Source organism: Sinocyclocheilus anshuiensis, unplaced genomic scaffold, assembly GCF_001515605.1.
Source record: "Sinocyclocheilus anshuiensis isolate Anshui unplaced genomic scaffold, SAMN03320099.WGS_v1.1 scaffold862, whole genome shotgun sequence".
Taxonomy (NCBI): Eukaryota; Metazoa; Chordata; class Actinopteri; order Cypriniformes; family Cyprinidae; genus Sinocyclocheilus; species Sinocyclocheilus anshuiensis.
In genome coordinates, this window is record NW_015539882.1 from 609,996 (window position 1) to 627,611 (window position 17,616).

The 17,616-nt window shown below is 37.4% G+C and overlaps 4 protein-coding genes across 5 annotated transcripts; 3 read left to right on the forward strand and 1 right to left on the reverse strand.

Annotated features, from left to right (window-relative positions):
* Window positions 1–827: 827 nt before the first annotated feature.
* Window positions 828–2,174, forward strand: LOC107685466 (otospiralin-like). Its single transcript, XM_016482057.1, has 4 exons — window positions 828–901; window positions 1,077–1,143; window positions 1,542–1,565; window positions 1,850–2,174. Exons 2-4 carry the CDS (start codon window positions 1,080–1,082, stop codon window positions 2,035–2,037), a joined length of 276 nt encoding a protein of 91 aa, XP_016337543.1. The 5' UTR covers window positions 828–901; window positions 1,077–1,079; the 3' UTR covers window positions 2,038–2,174.
* Window positions 2,175–4,682: 2,508 nt separating this feature from the next.
* LOC107685467 (myeloma-overexpressed gene 2 protein homolog) lies at window positions 4,683–7,553 on the forward strand. The gene is made up of 3 exons (XM_016482058.1): window positions 4,683–4,969; window positions 5,375–5,447; window positions 7,390–7,553. Exons 1-3 carry the CDS (start codon window positions 4,907–4,909, stop codon window positions 7,425–7,427), a joined length of 174 nt encoding a protein of 57 aa, XP_016337544.1. The 5' UTR covers window positions 4,683–4,906; the 3' UTR covers window positions 7,428–7,553.
* Window positions 7,554–10,316: 2,763 nt separating this feature from the next.
* LOC107685468 (uncharacterized) lies at window positions 10,317–13,805 on the forward strand. Its single transcript, XM_016482059.1, has 4 exons — window positions 10,317–10,380; window positions 11,240–11,284; window positions 11,415–11,554; window positions 12,336–13,805. Exons 1-4 carry the CDS (start codon window positions 10,317–10,319, stop codon window positions 13,803–13,805), a joined length of 1,719 nt encoding a protein of 572 aa, XP_016337545.1.
* A 681-nt stretch (window positions 13,806–14,486) lies between these two features.
* On the reverse strand, window positions 14,487–17,337 carry LOC107685469 (adiponectin-like). 2 transcript variants are annotated; one of them, XM_016482061.1, is made up of 3 exons: window positions 17,253–17,337; window positions 16,934–17,168; window positions 14,487–15,818 (listed from the first exon to the last, which is right to left on the reverse strand). In XM_016482061.1, exons 2-3 carry the CDS (start codon window positions 17,145–17,147, stop codon window positions 15,268–15,270), a joined length of 765 nt encoding a protein of 254 aa, XP_016337547.1. In that variant the 5' UTR covers window positions 17,148–17,168; window positions 17,253–17,337; the 3' UTR covers window positions 14,487–15,267. The 2 variants fall into 2 exon arrangements, with proteins under 2 accessions (XP_016337547.1, XP_016337546.1); XM_016482060.1 differs by having other exon boundaries at window positions 16,934–17,171.
* Window positions 17,338–17,616: the final 279 nt, after the last annotated feature.

A 17,616-nucleotide genomic window follows, 5' to 3' on the forward strand; every position in this document is an offset into this window, starting at 1 on the left:
TGTCATGTCATTCCTGAGACATTATTTGATTAAACAGGTGTTTATTTTATAAATATACTGGAGTCCTATCTGTTCTGCACGATTTGAGATATGCATTGGTCTTCAAGTTTGTGTTTTCTATGCCTTTCTGAATGTTTTATGTCAATAAAAATGTGTTCAGATTTGGAATTATAACTTCTCACGTAACAACATCGACGTGAGCAAAATGTTTCCCACAGATCAGCAAGGATGCGATAGTGCTCTTTAAACATTGAGGACTGAAATATATATTTTTTAAATGCCTATATTATGGGTGAAAATGGTTTAAGTTATCATTATAAAATTACTCTTGCATAAAACTGTCTGAACCCAGCCAGCACATAATATAGCCTAATGTGTATAAGTATGTTGTACCTCTTAAAAAAGAATAAATAAAATGCATTATCCTTTGCTTATGAAGATTTTGCTTATGGAGTTCTGTGTCATGTCATTCCTGAGACATTATTTTATTAAACAGGTGTTTATTTTATAAATATACTGGAGTCCTATCTGTTCTGCACAATTTGAGATATGCATTGGTCTTCAAGTTTGTGTTTTCTATGCCTTTCTGAATGTTTTATGTCAATAAAAATGTGTTCAGATTTGGAATTATTCGGAAAAATGGAATTATGTTCTTGAAATGTAAGTAATGTTTTTTTTTTTCTTTTTTGTTTTCATGGTTGTATGGAATTATGCATAAACCAACTTGATTTGAAATATCATATACAGCCCTGAGGTGGGTTTCAATGATGTAGATCTAGTTTGGGAGGGGACAAAATATTCCTGAACCTGGGGTTCAGTCTGTGCAGAACCTGTGACACACGACGTCTTTTTAGATCTCAGAAACGAACGGATCACTTGTATAATCACTGCTGCAAAGGAGGTAATGTTAATTTCCAAAACAATTAATAATATACATAACTTGTTATGTGACCTAATTATGAAAAGTACGTTATGTGGGATGCATGCAATATAGCAAACAGTTTACTTGCTTTTTCAAGCTTGCTTACATTTACCTTAAATTTGAATTTGTAAAAGTATCTTTTTTTTATTTCCAGGAAATGATGAAGTGGAGTATTGTTTTGGGGGTTTTCTTGCTATGTTTTCTTGCTAATAATCTCAGCGGTAAGCAGTGTATATTACTCATATTACTACTATTACTACATATTACTACTACGGCACTTTGGATATTTCAAGATTTTCAGAATATGAAAATCACTGTATTTTATGGTAAATATTTCTGTATCATAGGACGAAGGAGGTTAATGTTTGTCAGATAAACAAACTGGAACATTTTATGAAAGAAAAACAGTGAAATACCACATGTTAATATCATAAACATTAAAGACTTGAGCCGTGTTCATCAGGACAAGTGTGCACATAGTTAGGAATAATATTTGTGGAGGAAACTCACACATTTCTTGAACCCCTTGGGAGATCCTCAGTTCTCATGAATGAATCAGCTCTTTGTGAGGGAGGATTTCAGATTTCATTCACTTTTCCTCTACTCTCTCCTTCCACAGGTGCCAGATTCATTCCTGAAGGGGGTAAACAGACTATTTACCATTTTGTTTACACACCTTTAGCCAGTATATATTAATAGTAGTATTTCAAAATCCTAAATGCAAAATTAGACTTTTATTTGAACAAATAATTGAACTCTTGGTGCTGGTTTTATACGTATATTCACTATGTTAACTGTATTGTTATGTTTGCCTGAGGAAACAAAGAGACACATTTAGACATAACTTCTCCAGGTACACATCAGGAATTCTGGAATGCAGAAACTCAGCAGGAATACACAAGCTCTATTTTTCTCTCTCAAATGTAGTGCCCTATGAACAGCCCCCTGCTGTGCCCTACTGGTCTTATTCCACCTCAGATTTCTGGAACTATGTGGAATACTTCCGCAACATTGGGGCATACGACCAGATCAATGAAATGGCTAGAACGTTCTTCGCCCATCAGCATCTAGGAGACACGCTGGGTTATGAAGTGGCAGAGCAACTTCAACACTAAGTGGATGTTATTAGTTCATCACTGATAGTTTAGTTTGTGTTATTAGAAACTAATGATAGTTTGCTAAATATAACTAAACACCATTTATAGCCCTATAATAAAGAGTGTTGTGCCGTATCCTTAAATGTATCACTACTAATAAAAAAGCATATAGGAATTACAGTTAATGTTTCATTGTAGTGTGATTAACAGCTTCAGAGTGCATGATTGTGATGTATTATACGACTATTGCAGTTGCATAGGAAATATAATAAATAAAACAATAAAGTGTCATACTGATGCACAGAAATTATTTAAATGCCATCACTGCAGTAAACCGGAGGACCAGTTCTCCAACCGAGCCAGTGGGACCCGGTTTCCATCCGGTTACATTTCGACGTAACACCACTAGTGGTTGTGAACATAGACATAATAAATACCTAGACGCCTCATTGGCCGCTCGAAAGTTTAAATTAATTATTAAGTTTTAACTTTTATATTGTAGATCATAGCATAAAGTAAATGGTGTTATGAGCACAATATGTACAGTGAGCACTTTGACAAGACAATGCCAGACTGTCAGGATTAGGGATGGAGCTAAAGCATCTCTCTTTAATTTCACTAACGTTACTTATTTACAAAGAGCAAGTTTATCATCACTTGATTATAAGGATTTCACAGCTTATCGTAAATCTGTGGACTGCAGCAACGGCTCAAAGCGGCCAATGAGGCGTCTAGGTATTTATGATGTTTATGGTTGTGAACGGTTGTGAAGCCTAATACGATTCCGCGAATCGATTCCTTCGAACAGTTCATAGTACAGAACCGGTTCATAGCGGCTTACGACATCACGTGGTCCTGGAGACCGGCGTGGTATTCATGCTTTAAACATCCAAATAAACCCATGTTTAATACCATTTTATTATTGCTATTATTAAATTATTATTATTCTGTTGAGGTAATTAATTAGAGTTGTTTTCATGTGTAGTTGCAGCCGTGATTCAGCTCATTTTAAATGTATTAATAATACATTTTTACATTTATTAAAATATATTAAGCCCTTCAGAAATACATTTTGCATTCATGTACGTTTCGGATGAACACGTGTTGGGAGTACGTTTCATTTATATTTCTGCTATTTGGCCTAAATAAATTCAGAATGCGCATCATTCAAATCGGGTGGGAAAACCTGTTTTTATACAGTCTATGGGGAAAACAGGTTCATTTAAAAAGATTCGACTCAAAAGAACAATTCATTCACTTATTGGATTTCTGTAAAGGGACATGATGAAACTAATCCAATTAAAAAAGTATTGGGAAAATGTTGGGATCATGAGTCAGACAAGTTTAGAAGTTTTGGAAGGATAGCAGAAGAAGAAACCCGGTCATGTGGAATAATAAATGTAGAAATGAGCCCTGCAGTATAGGAGTGTCAGCCATTTCACATTGGTTATTCCCTTTACCATTAGTAGACTTTAATGTGCAAGAAATTATTAATGACAAAAATAGAGTAATAGCAAAAGATGTCATGGTTAAACTGTATCTAGAACAGAATTACAACTCCGCAGTCTCAATTTTCACTGATGGGTCCAAAGATCACGAGACAGGATGAGCATCAGCAGCTGTATTTGTCCCACTCCCAATTTATCAAATCAAGACTGGTAAAAGAGTTTCTGATCAAGTAGGAGTTTACACTACAGAGATGGTAGCAATATTATTAGCTGTCAGGTGGATGGAGGATACTCGGCCAATGCGGTGATATGTTCAGATTCATTCTCTGCATTCAAGTTTTCAATTCAATTCAAGTTTATTTGTACAGCGCTTTTCACAGCAATTATTATATGATGCAATCAAACTTATAGCAAAATGTGGTAGTTCTGTATGTTGTTTCAGGGTTGGCATCATCTGAGGTCCTCTGAGGGGTTGGCATCATCTCTTCTCAGGTGTTCTGGATCCAGTCATTATCAAGTCTTATCAGTGGAAGATCTTCAAGACAAGACATTTTGTATGAAATTCTTTTATGTATGTATAGAGTGAATAAGATAGGAATTAAGATATGTTTCCTGTGGGTTCCAGCACACGTGGGAGTGGATGGAAATGAGGTTGCGGATCATTTAGCAAAACAGGCACTGAAATTATCACATATAGAAATTATTATACCACTAAGCAAAGAAGAAATTAAGGCTAAAATTAGAACAGCAATAAAAAATGAGATGGCAAGAAGTTTGGAGTAAGGAGAAGAGAGGAAGACCTCTTTATCATATTCAAAATCAAGTTGGGGTTGAAAGAGTTAATTTTGGTAGTAGAAGAGAAGATATCATTATTACCAGACTTCGCATTGGCCATACTGCTTTAAATTCTTCTCTATATAAAATGAATAAGCATGAGTCTGGGAACTGTAGTCTGTGTGGATTACCAGAAACAGTACAGCATGCACTATTACATTGTTCTGCTTAAGATAATGAAAGAGCATTTCTGTTGGAAGAATAAATAAAAAATAGGGATAGAAAATATTACACTTAAAACTTTGTTGAATAATGGCTTGAATCGTTATAAAACATATAATGCTTTAATGACATTCTTTTAAAAAAGTAGATATGTTTATCAGGATTTAGAAGGGTTTCATTTTTTATTTTTTATTATTTTTTATTTATTTAGTTCTTCCTATTCCATCAATGGTCCACACTCCAGCCCAGTAGGTGGCGGGAATGCACCTATCGTTTGTTTGCCAACCGCCATAAAACTCCAAAAGAAGGAGAAGAAGAAGAACAATCGAAACAGCACCGGAAACAGAGGGAAGCGTTTGTTTTGGTGAATGTGACAGTGAGCTGAAAAATACATAATTTTAACATTTGTTTACCGCTGACTGTTAAGTACTCGCGCTGAAGTTATGAAGCCAGCAGTTGATGAAATGTTTCCCGAGGGAGCTGGTCCGTATGTGGACCTGGATGAGGTCGGTGTTTACACATGTTTCTGTACGATGGTCTGATTAGCCATTTGAAAACGTCTATATATAAGTTTAAATACACTTAAAAATATCCTATATATGCAAACGAACAGATTTATGTATAATTTAAAGTAAATTTGTATAAACAGCGTAACTTAACTTTCCACTGTAACGGTAGCTATTAATCTCCCTTCTATACAGTAAGTTAACAAAAGCGCATTTTCCTCAAATGCACATATTATCCCAATAGTGTTTATTCAGTAAAGGTTAAGTAAATATTTATGGCGTAATATTTGTTCTAAAACAGTATGCCTTTGTTCGCTTAAAATAAGTGAAAGGGTAAATGTCTGACAGGGCTGTTGAGCTAATATAATGGTGCTGTAGTGATGCTGTAGTTCTGTGTGTTGAAAGGCAGGGGGCAGCACTGGACTGCTGATGGATCTGGCCGCCAATGAGAAGGCCGTACATTCAGACTTTTTCAACGGTGAGACTCACAAAGTTATCTGATGCTGTACAGTACATCGATCAGTTACTTTCCTTGACCTTTCCAATGGTTTGTCATTACTGGATTTTCTTATTAAATTTTTATAATGAAAATTCTTAGGAAATATTTTAATTTGTATATACAGATAAATACTTCAAAGAGCAAAACATGCAAATTTAATTGATTTCCCCCCAAGATTTATTTACTTTTCTAGGCCTGGAAATGTATATTTTTAAATTCTATGTGGAAATTATGTAATAACTGGAATAATTAAGATTTTTAATGTTTTTTTTAAATAAATCTATAATGCTCATTATTATTATTTTAATGTATTTTAAAATGTAATTTATTTCTGTGATGGCAAAGCTGAATTTTCTTTTTGCTGATTTGCTGCTCAAGAAACATACAATTAACAAAATTATTATACAATTAACAAAAGCAAAAAAGACATCTAACACTAGCTTGCTCTATTCTTTTTCTATACTATCTGTTTTCTTTTTATTTATTATATTATTTAAAAACAACCTTGCTACGTGTACTGCGTTAAGCTAACTGAGACTTGTTATAGCACTTGCATATCATTGCTCTTTTGTTGATTTTGATTGCTTCCATTGAACTCATTTGTAAGTCGCTTTGGATAATTGCTCTATTCTTTTTCAATACTATCTGTTTTCTTTTTATTTATTATATTATTTAAAAACAACCTTGCTACGTGTACTGTGTTAAGCTAACTGAGACTTGTTATAGCACTTGCATATCATTGCTCTTTTGTTGATTTTGATTGCTTCCATTGAACTCATTTGTAAGTCGCTTTGGATAAAAGCGTCTGCTAAATGAAAAATAAAATAAATAAATAAAAGATATTATTATTATCAATGTTGAAAACAGTAGAATCATCCAGTTCAGCAGTTAAAATCTGCTTCATATTTTTGTGGACACTCTCATACATTTTTAAGATTCTTTGATGAATAGAAAGCTCAAAGAAAAATAAAATGAAAATATTCTGTACATTATAAATGTCTTTATTGTCAGTTTTGACCAATTGAATGCATTCTTGCTTAAAAGTATTGATTTCCACAAAAATAGGAAGTAGCACAACTGTTTTCAACAAAAAGAAACGTTTTGAGCAGCAAATCAGCAGATTAGAATGATTTCCAGAGGATCATGTGACACTGAAGACTGAAGTAATGATGCTGAAACAATTCTGCTTAGCATCATTGGATTAAATTACATTTTAAAATGTATTAAAATAAAAACAGTTATTATTTTACAGTGTTTTTGATCGAATAAATGCAGCCTTGGTGAGCAGAAGACACTTAAAACATTAAAAATATAATTGATTCCAAACTTTTGACTGTCAGTGTGTGTGTATATATATTTCTATGCAAAATTATTTTTAAAAACATTTTTTCAAGTTGCTGTTTTTATTTGTTTGCTTGGCAACAGAATACTGCAAAGTGCTTTAGCATGCAGACTCTTTACAATTTTCTTTACACTTTTCCGCAATAGTAAAGGTAGTTTGAGCTTGGCACAGGATGACCTAAAAACGGGCAGTAAAGAGTAAAGGAGGTATGAAGCTGAGCCCATATAAAGCACTTTATTGGGCTTCATTGGCTCCAGCGCAGCAGGTCTTCCCTCGTTAGAGGCTCTGTATCCATCTGCAGCGCTTGAAGTAGCTGAACACGTGTCATTCAGGGGCGTTTTTATCAGGGGGCCCTTTTGGAAATGGAAAAGAACCCAGAGACCCCGATAAGAGCTCATACCCTCATTTTACTGAGAACAGCATGTTTTAGATTAGGTATTTGTTCAAATTATTATTTAAAAAAGCTTCTACATATTCTGGTTTATTTTGCTATATCAAAAGTACTGTATGTATAGGTATAAAAAAAAACTTTTTTGTTTTGTGCTATTGATTTTTTTATGCTTCTTTTTTTCTGCACAGATTTTGAAGACCTGTTTGATGACGATGATATTCAGTGATGAAGAGGACAGATAGGATTTCTCCATTGTATAAAATGTTGTACATTTTAAGTGTTTTTCTTTCTTCACTTTAAGAGTGATGTTGCATTGTTAACTCTCAGTTGAATAATAAACTTTTGTGCAATACAAAGTCTTCCTTTTTCCAGATGTTTCCACATTTTATAAACCCCAGACATTCCGAGTCAAAAGTTGGAATTATTATAAACGTTTTTCCCTAGGCTGAAATCTGTTTCTAGCCCTGATTGTAGGTTTTTGCACATTCCTGAACACCTGTAAGTGTGCATAATTACATGTGCAATCCACTTTTAACATAAAGCACAGATGTTTTACACTCTGACATTGACATAATATTTTTTCTCCAAGATATATCTGAACAGACATCATAATCTGTTATCATTCACGTCAGATAATTAAAAAAGGCATACATTAATTCCTAATCTGTATTGCTGCATCACAAACAGGGTTTTAATTGTGAATGATCACTTGTAATGCCATTCTGCGCAGTTAATTGTTGGATGATGTATTGTGCTGGTGCTTGGCAGATGTGCGTATGAAATAATTCCCCATAAGGGTTTTGCCCTGTTTGCTGCAGTTGAGGGTTCAGTGCATTTACTCTGACACAATATCCACTAAATTTGATTAATCTCCATTGTTCTGTTAGTTGAAGATAACAAGCACCGTCACTTGAATTTACAGGGTCCGGACAAAACTTTTATGGGCACGTCCTCCCCCGATGTAAAGACACGTGTAGTACATTTCCAGCTGTTGATGGCAACCCTGAAGTTGTGTTATTATATGGACTTAAAGGTAACCTGCAAGCATACTCAACTTAAAGAAACAGTTCTCCCAAAAAAATTTTTAATTTGCTGAACGTACTCACTCTCAGGCCATCAAGATTTATATGAGTTTGTTCCTCATTTTGGAACAGATTAAGAGTATTTTGGCGTTTCATCATTTGCTCACCAATGGATCCTCTGAAGTGAATGGGTGCCGTCAGAATGAGAGTTCAAACAGCTGATAAAAACATCGCAATCCAAAAGCAATCGACATGACTCCAGTCTATCAATTGATGTATTGTGAAACGATAAGCTGCACATTTTCAAGAAACAAACTCATCATTAAAACACTTCAATTTGAAAGTCTATTATCCATAATAACACTCCCTCCAGTGAAAAAGTCCATCCTCTATTACCCCCTCACATCAAAATCCACCGACATATTTGTTTAGGGCTGTTTTTGTCTGTAAACAGTGCTTGATCTGTGCATATTTCTCTCCTGATTCAGACAAAATGATTTTTCACTGGAGAAAGCAATATTATGGATAGAGGATTTTAGCTGGAAGCAATGGTTTGAAGTTAAAACGTCTTGATAGATTTGTTTATTACAACCATGCAGCTTGTGCATTACTGACATTACTTGTGGATTATTGTGATGCTTTTATCAGCTCTTTGGACTCTCATTCTGGCGGCACCCATTCACTGCAGAGGATTCACTGGTGAGCAAGTGATGTAATACTAAATCATTTTAAATCTTTAAATCTGTAGAAGAAACAAACTCATCTACATTTTGGATGGCCTGTGAATTTTGGTTGAACAATTCCTTTAAAAACAAATCCGAAAACCAGATAAAAAAAAATGTTTTGCTCAAAAAGCAAAAAACATTTAATAACTGAAAGCTACAATACTAAACTAAACTTATTAAATACACCTGAGATGTATATTTTATTGCATTCACTATTTTGAAGGCAAGTAGTTTAGATATAGAAATCCAGAAGATAGCCTACACTGAATCATTACAGGTGATATTATTTTACGTATTTGCAACTAAAACAACTGCAAAAATGGGAATTTTCATGTCCTGATTTTTGTCCTTCAGCATTTTTTCTTCACCTTCTAAACACAAAACAGTTGATGTTCTTTTCTCTCCTGTTTCTGTGTCTATAAATGCAACATCTGATTGGTTGACTCGCTGGGCCAAAGAAGGCCAATCATAGGGCTGGAAGCAGCATGTACTTGGCCCTATGGGATGCACCTTTTTGTTTTTAATTATCAAGGTTGGGTTTAAATTGTGGCCAGGTTCTTAACAGTGGCCCAGTCGTTGTACAGGGTGTGTTGAGACTGTACACGAGGGGCTTGGCTAACCTTCTTCTTCCAGTCGGTCAGCTGTAGAGCTGAACTTCAAGGCCTCTCCTCAGCGGGTTCACATCATCACATCCTAACACAGGTAAGACACAGCTCAAACCCTTTTGTATGTATTTTCATTTGTATGATTATAAAGCAAATGCACATTTCTACATTTCAAAAACCCTTATAGTTTCTTTTACCAATATGCAAATGGCCCCCAAATGTTAACAGTTCTTAAACATTTGAACTTTTTTTTGCACAGTTAAATGATGGTAAGATATTTTTTTAATTGTTCTATATTTAAGAAAATATTTCAAACTTTTTGTTTGAAAAAGTTGAAAGCTGCACAAGCAAAATACTGACATTGACAAGATTATTGTAAGACAGCATAAAGAGCATAAAATTATTTGTTGAACATGTAAATTACATGTTTCTTTGTATACAGGCATTTGTAGAATGTAAAACCCAATAATTTGCAGGTAATCAAACATAGAGTGAAGTTTCTTCTACTATTTGCAGTTCTTTCTTATTTCATCAATTCTTCCTCTTAAAATTGTCAAATATTAGTTAAAATATTGCAAAATTTAGATAATCAAATATAACGGAGCAATAGGACATTCTCTCTTATAACAATTCTCATTTGCTACTGTTATTATCATCTTGAGAGGTTCATCATGTTAAAGTATGAATATGAAAATACATGCTACATTTAAATGCTAGGCCTATAAATAATTTTGTTTATCCAAAGGAGTCAGGAAGGTTAAGAATGGCTCGTTTGAGAGGATCTTCCATCTTCCATGTTTTGCTGCTAGCAGCATTATTATTACCAGGTGAGACTTTTAAATTATTATTTTTTTAATGTTAAAAAGTGTTCTTTGGTTTTCCTCACAGTTGCAGCTGTTTTTTGTTGTTGTTTTGTTTTAGAAAATTTAAATAGGAATCTTTATTTTTATTAGTTCTATGATAAAACGCCAGATCATTTAGAAGCTGCTTGACTCGATGACTTTGTATTTTCTGAGCGAAATTTCCCCAAAAGCCCTGTATCAAGCAAGGGGGTATCAAGTTTCTGAGTGCCAGGTCTTCGTTTTTTGCTCTGCAACTGGTAAAATGATTAACGGTTGTCAGCAAAACTCAAATGCACCAGGTTTTCAGATGTGGCAGCAGTTTACAAGCTCATAAAAAATAAACTTGCTGACACTCTGAAAGAGCAACATTTCCTTTACCTCCCTCAAACAAGACACTGAGAACTTCCATTCAGTCACCTCACAGTAAAGACATCCATGATCCACTCGTCCCCATTCCAGCAGAGATAAACGTCACCTTTAGAGAGAAAGTGTCAGTTCATACGTTTTTTTGACGCTAGGATAATTAGGTTCACCTGTAGGTTCAGAGGCTCCTTTCCTTTGTAGATTTTATAGCTTTTGCTTGTAGACGAGCTTGGTTACTGCGGCCCCCTGCTGCCAGGCATCAAAGTGCTGATGTGTGCTGTTTGAAGATTAATTTCCTACAATACCCTGTATATTACCACCTTCCCTTCCCCCAAAAACGTGTAAAACCGCATCCTGCTGCCCTCAGCTCATTGGGCCTTTACTGTCTGTAAGCATTTTCGACTCTGTCTTTAAAAAATGCAACATCTGGTTGAGACTTGGACCCCCTAATTTTTTCCCCTCTCCTCTTCTTCTCAAACAGAGTTTCTGTTGGCTGGCCCTGTGACCCAGCATTTAAAAGGAGATGGTAAGTTTGGCTTGTTCTCCTGTTCTGTCAGCTTCTTTATGGAGTCCCAATTCATTTATCTGTTGTATATCTACCATAAAATCTGAATGTTAGATATGCACAGTGATGTAACACATAATGTTTCTGCCAGATGGAAGTGAGGAAAAGGCAGGCTTTGAAGCAGTTCCAAAGAAACTAATCCGCAACAGGAGAAACATCAGTTGGTACAAGCAGCACTCTGACTTCTGGAGCTGGTACAAATACTTCACTGACAATGGGAACCAAGAGGGAGTGAGTACAGCATATCATAAACTAAACAGGACAACACAGCACACCTGCAGGTCTTATAAAAATTGCTCATAGTTGTTGCAAAGGTTAATCTTAAAGGGATAGTTCACCCAAAAATTGAAAATTCTGTCATTAAGTACTCACCCTCATGTCGTCCAAACCCATAAGACCTTCGTTCATCTTTGGAACACCATTCAAGATATTTTTGTTGAAATCCGAGAGCTTTCTGACCCTGCATAGACGGCAACGCAACTACCAGAAAGGTAGTAAGGACATTGTTAAAATAGTCCATGTGACATCAGTGGTTCAACCGCATGCGTCGTGGTACTCTCGTGGACATGCGTCGAAGACTGACATGGAAGAGAAGAAATTGTTGAATAAAGTTTTTTTTTGTTTGTCTTTGCACACAAAAAGTATTCTCTTAGCGTCAAAAAATTAAGGTTGAACCATTGATGTCACATGGACTATTTTAACGATGTCCTTACTACATCTCTGGGCCTTGAACGTGGTAGTTGCATTGCTGTCTATGCAGGGTCAGTAATTTGTGTTCCAAAGATGAACGAAGGTCTTACGGGTTTGGAACGACATGAGGGTGAGTAATTAATGACAGAATTTTCCTTTTTGGCTGAACTATCACTTTAAGGATGCACAATATATCAGTACCACATTGGCCCAGAATTTCAATACCAGTTACCATCTTGAGGATGATTGAGGTTATTTATGTATTTTGTGTTGGTTATATAATCCACATACTGAATCAAAATCATTTATTGTCATCTTACAGGTTGCAGAGCTGGATCGTGTCTATCTTGCATACTTGCAGAACAAGAATCGGGCTGAGGCACGTCATTCCTACAAGCTGTACCTGCAGCACCTTAGTGACATCTACAAATCTTGTGCCGAGTCTGATGACTCAAATTGTGTGGCCTCGTACACCAACAGACCCAAACCCAAAGCTGAGGCACCAGTGCCTGCCCCAGTCAAGTCTTGTGACCCTTACAGAGACCCATACTGCTTGTACTCGAAGGGATACTCATATTACCCATACATGGCTCCAGCCCCAGCCGCTGTCAAAGCCCCTGCACCTGCCCCAGTCAAAGCCCCAGCCTACATCCACACGCCTGTGGTGAAGGATCCACGTTCTGGTTACTACTACTACTCTCCGTTGGTGCAACCCTTCCTGCCAGCCGAGCAGAGGGCCGAGCTGTTGCGCATCTGTGACGCCGAGGATGTCGAGTGTCTTCAGTACCACCTCCGTGCTGCTTACGGATACAAGCCCGCTGCTGCCCTAGCCCCATCCTACGCCCATCTCGGCTGTGACCCTAAGGCCGATCCTCACTGCATCCCCCATCTGGTCCAGAAGGCGCCATCTGGTCTGTACCTGCGTTATCCCCATTGTGACCCTCGAGTTGACCCATACTGTGCTTATGCTGCTGCTCTGGCATCCTCACAAAACCTTGAAGCCCCTTCTTCTGGCTTGGAGAGACCCTGCAACCCTCTCTACGATGATAACTGCAACCCTCTGACAGCCACAAGGTTTGGCAGCCTGGCTCCTGAAGATCTGAAGGACGAGCCCGCCTCTGAAGCCGGTGCCATGCGGGCACCTCCGAGCCCTCGTCGCGACCCTTATGCCATGCACCGAGATGCATCTGCTGGGGCTGACCTGCGAAGACACCTGCCTACACATCTCCAACCTCCAAGGCACCAACCAGAGGAACCTCAACATCCTCTGGGACCCAGAGGGAAGACCAAGGAGGGATATGACTGTTTCATCGGGTATGATGAAGAGTGCTTCCCACTGGGTTTCCAAAACGAGCACCGTCCTGCTGTGCACAGACAGCCGTCCAACCCAACTGAAGCCTACGAGCCCCACCTGAATGTCGATGGAACCAGGAATGGAGTGATCGAACCTGATCCTGACTGTGACCCAGAGTACGACAGAAACTGCCGCTTGCGCCGCTACAAACCTGAGGTGGCCGAACCCGCCAGTCCATCACCTCAAGAGGAGTCAGCCCAGGAGGAATCCCACCGTGAGCAGGTCCCTCAGCATAGAGAAGAGTCCTACCCTGAGGCCCCAAGCTATGACCAGCAGCAATATGAGCCCTACATGAGCAGACAAGAGGATCCATATGCCAGATACGGCCCCCAGGAACCAGGAGCGACTAGCTTTCAGGATGTCCTGAGAGGATACGGTGGTCGGTATCCTGGTCAGGATGACCACCGTGCCTACAACGGAGACTACAGAAAGAAATAAATACCTGTGACAATGTATGCCAAGAATAGTAGATCAGGACAGAACATGTTTTTGTAGATAAATATTGCAATGCACACTTGTAGAAAAGGTGCACATGCATTTTCACAGGATTTCACTTGGTTCACTCAATATTTTTGAGAGCTGCTGAAATTTCCTAGCTCTGGAGTTTGACAGCACTTGTATAGGAAAAAAAATATTTGATTCTTATGATTTCTTGCTGATTCTTTAAGCCCATGTAATCAGATTGTGTGTTGCAGCATCTCTAGGAGAGATATTCTACTAGAGGAGCACTTGAAATAGCTCTTCGTATCTTTGTGGAGGGAAAATGACACAAAACATAGTATGTAAAAGGTGAATAGTGTACTTGAATATACTGCAACCTCTCGCATTTTGGCTTTTTCTTTGTAAATTCACCCACCCATTAACACTTCAAGTTAATATTTAATGAATTTCTGGGACCCTTGCTTATTTGTATTCTTTTTTAAATTGCCAAATTGATGCTTTGTGATTTGTTTGCATATTTGTAAGATGTTCTTCTTTGAATGTTTCAAATAAAAGCTTTAAAGATCTTGAGTTCTTTTTATTTGCAAATGCACTATTACTACTGACAAACTAGCTAATTTAACAAACAGTTTTTCTATTAATTACAATCAAATAACATTATTTAAAAAAACTGCTGGTAGAAACTGTTGTTGCTCATTTTATTGGAGACAAGTGAATTATTATGCCATCCTACTGTATTGTCATTCACAGAGCAATGCAATACTAAAAACTGATTAATTATCTCACTGTTCAACTTACTAACACACAAACAGTCAGTGATAATACAATGATCTGCACCAAATTAGCATAAAAATCCATATTTATGTGGCATCATTTGCTGGATTTCTTAGTTAACGGTCTTGGGAGTTTAGAGAAATGTTAAAACTCCACAATTAAAATGTTTCTTCAAAATCTAGAACACAGTCCAAGCTGTGACACAGATACCTTCATTAGCCTGAGAATACTTTTAATAAACATTAATAAATATAAATACTCAACAGCTGTCAAGCTATTTTGGTTCATTAAAAACTATGGCATACAAATGTCAATTAAAGAGCTGCTGCAAGATTGCAAGTCGCAAATTTAAATAAAATATAATTATAAGGTCATAGCTCAGCACATATGGTGGTATCTGACCTTGAACATTGATTAAAATATCAGCGAGGATGAAGTATGCTAAACTGCACACCAACTGCTGTACTGAGAGGAAGCCAGTTGGCTAGATGTGACATGTTTAGCGGGTGGGCAGCCAGACTCCCTATGAACATATCTGGCCTATAAATCTAAAAATGACAGGGCTTATGACAGTATCAAACACAGACACACACAGCAAATAATCTCTTCATGCTGCATTAAACTGACTGATTGTTCCGTGAGATTAAGTGAACATGTGGATACAAATACATCCACATAGACAGTGTCAGCGTCTGCGGTTGTCAGTTGGGTTGCTTAAGATTTTAGGAGTCAAAAGGAAGCCAGTGAAGGTGGAGTCGTTGTTGATATCTGCATAAATCCCTGCATCAAATATGTCATCATACAACTGTAGCCAAACCTCATCTCCAGCAGACAGATTTAAAATCACCCCTCCAGAGGCCTGATCCAGATTTCCGCTGTGGAACTGGTCAAGTGTAAAGGCCACAGTCCGGCCGTTTTTAAACATAGCTACCTTGGTCTCCTTCCCATTGATGGTAAGATGATATGTAAAGTAATAGATCCCAGGGATGGCACAGCGAAACTTTCCAGAGATGTCGTCGTAGTGGTGCTGCTCATTGTAGAAGGTTTTAGTGAAGCGGATGGGAGCTCCACTGGCCGGGCTGGTTATACCTGTGAGTCCCATGCTAAAAGCAGAGCGGTAGGGGAAGGAACCCTCTCCACTTTGTCCTTTCAGACCGGGGTTTCCGGGAAATCCTCTTTTTCCTGCAGGTCCCTCGTCCCCTGGTTCACCTGGCTCTCCATTCGGTCCTTTGGGGCCTTGACAAAGATAATTGAATAGTTTCTTTTTTTGCAGACAAACCATTTATATTGTTAACTGAGAAGAATCCATAAAGGTATATTCACTGAAGTAAGCCAATCAAAAAACAAAACTTTTTTTGAAGATTTTTTTCTCCAGTTTAGGCTGAGGGTGACATTTTTAGTTGTTGGAAATACCAATGATGTTTTTCTTGAATTTTTCTGACTTTTTCTCATTTAGGGTCATGAACATGCCTGCAAAAGTGCAGACACTCCAATGTGTTGTGGAATGTATGGACAAAATTTCTACAATTTCTATAATTTCGGTATTTGCAGGTCAAATATGATCATAGGCAGCTGCACAAACCCAAAACAGAAATATTTTATGATGGATTTTATGTCAGTTTTTCAACTACCCTGTATTTGACAGCCACTTTTACGTGTTTATTGTTTTTACTTGATTTTTTAAATGTATCATACTGTGATTTTTGATGAACTGTACTTAATCCAATTAGCGTTAATTTAGATATTAACATTAAAGTGTGGTTTATGTGTGCAAATACATTTTGTGGGCACTTAAAGGGATAGTTCAGCCAAAAAATTGAAATTTTGTCATTAATTACGCACCCTCATGTTGTTCCAAACCCGTAAGACCTTTGTTCATCTTCAGAACACAAATTAAGATATTTTTGATGAAATCCGAGAGCTTTCTGACCCTGCATAGACAGCTGACACGTTCAAGGCCCAGAAAGGTAGTAAGGATATTGTTAAAATAGTCCATGTGACATCAGTGGTTCAACTGTAATTTTACGAAGCTACGAGTATACTTTTTGTGCACAAAGAAAACAAAAATAACAATCTTATTAAGTTTCATAACATTATGGTTAAACCACTGATGTCACATGGACTATTTTAACGATGTCCTTACTACCTTTCTAAGCCTTGAACGTGTCAGTTGTGTTGCTGTCTATGCAGGGTCAGAAAGCTCGGATTTCATCGAAAATATCTTAATTTGTGTTCCGACGATGAACAAAGGTCTTACGGGTTTGGACATGAGGGTGAGTAATTAATGACAGAATTTTCATTTTTGGCTGAACTATCCCTTTAATACTATTAACAGACTGTAAATAAATCACCTGGATCTCCATTATCTCCCTTTTTCCCCTCATGCCCATCACGTCCGTCCCGCCCGGGGATGCCATCGAACCCTGGAGTGCCAGGAACACCCCTCATCCAGCGGGCACAAGGCTCCCTCCTGTCTTGCTCAGCCAGCTCTGTGTCCTCCTCCTGAGAGACACTCAGTCTGGCTGCCATTAGCACACAAAGCACAGCTATCCATGCAGGCTTCATTGTAAGAGCCGTGTGATCAATCTGCTGCAAAAAATAAATAAAAACTTTTAGAAAAGTAAATACATCAGGATTAGAATCTTATTAAACGAGCATGTTTTGTCCTACCTGGTCATCAACAGTGTGTCAGTACAGTCTTTTGTGTGGAGTGATAGCCTGAGCTGTTGTCCTTTTGAGATCGTGTGCTAGTTTTTTTCTGTGCTTGTCACTCCTAAAAATATCTGACTGGACATGCAAAGCAGCTGTTCGTATTAAACAACCGGTCACACTATCACACTGAGATAAGACAGTGTGAGAGTTTTGTATATTTATTGTTGTTGATTCATTCCTGCTGCCTGCTAGTCAGTTTAATGCACACTTGGTGTGAATAGCTATTATCTGATTACTTTAGAAGCTTTCTGAATATTGTTAGGGGTATCTGCTTATTTAAGGAAGGTAGAGGAGCAAATTACTGCCTAGTATCCTACTAAGA

What these genes read in the sequence shown, in the direction of transcription:
- LOC107685466 (XM_016482057.1), top strand. Translation starts at nt 1,080, where the DNA reads ATGATGAAGTGGAGTATTGTTTTGGGGGTTTTCTTGCTATGTTTTCTT. An exon ending in TCTTGCTAATAATCTCAGCG is followed by an intron (nt 1,144 to 1,541) that starts GTAAGCAGTGTA and finishes CTCCTTCCACAG; the next exon opens with GTGCCAGATTCATTCCTGAA. An exon ending in CAGATTCATTCCTGAAGGGG is followed by an intron (nt 1,566 to 1,849) that starts GTAAACAGACTA and finishes TCTCAAATGTAG; the next exon opens with TGCCCTATGAACAGCCCCCT.
- LOC107685467 (XM_016482058.1), top strand. Translation starts at nt 4,907, where the DNA reads ATGAAGCCAGCAGTTGATGAAATGTTTCCCGAGGGAGCTGGTCCGTAT. An exon ending in CGTATGTGGACCTGGATGAG is followed by an intron (nt 4,970 to 5,374) that starts GTCGGTGTTTAC and finishes GTGTGTTGAAAG; the next exon opens with GCAGGGGGCAGCACTGGACT. An exon ending in ACATTCAGACTTTTTCAACG is followed by an intron (nt 5,448 to 7,389) that starts GTGAGACTCACA and finishes TTTTCTGCACAG; the next exon opens with ATTTTGAAGACCTGTTTGAT.
- LOC107685468 (XM_016482059.1), top strand. Translation starts at nt 10,317, where the DNA reads ATGGCTCGTTTGAGAGGATCTTCCATCTTCCATGTTTTGCTGCTAGCA. An exon ending in AGCAGCATTATTATTACCAG is followed by an intron (nt 10,381 to 11,239) that starts GTGAGACTTTTA and finishes CTTCTCAAACAG; the next exon opens with AGTTTCTGTTGGCTGGCCCT. An exon ending in CCAGCATTTAAAAGGAGATG is followed by an intron (nt 11,285 to 11,414) that starts GTAAGTTTGGCT and finishes TGTTTCTGCCAG; the next exon opens with ATGGAAGTGAGGAAAAGGCA.
- LOC107685469 (XM_016482061.1), bottom strand. Translation starts at nt 17,147, where the DNA reads ATGAAGCCTGCATGGATAGCTGTGCTTTGTGTGCTAATGGCAGCCAGA. An exon ending in GGGAGATAATGGAGATCCAG is followed by an intron (nt 15,819 to 16,933) that starts GTGATTTATTTA and finishes ATCTTTGTCAAG; the next exon opens with GCCCCAAAGGACCGAATGGA.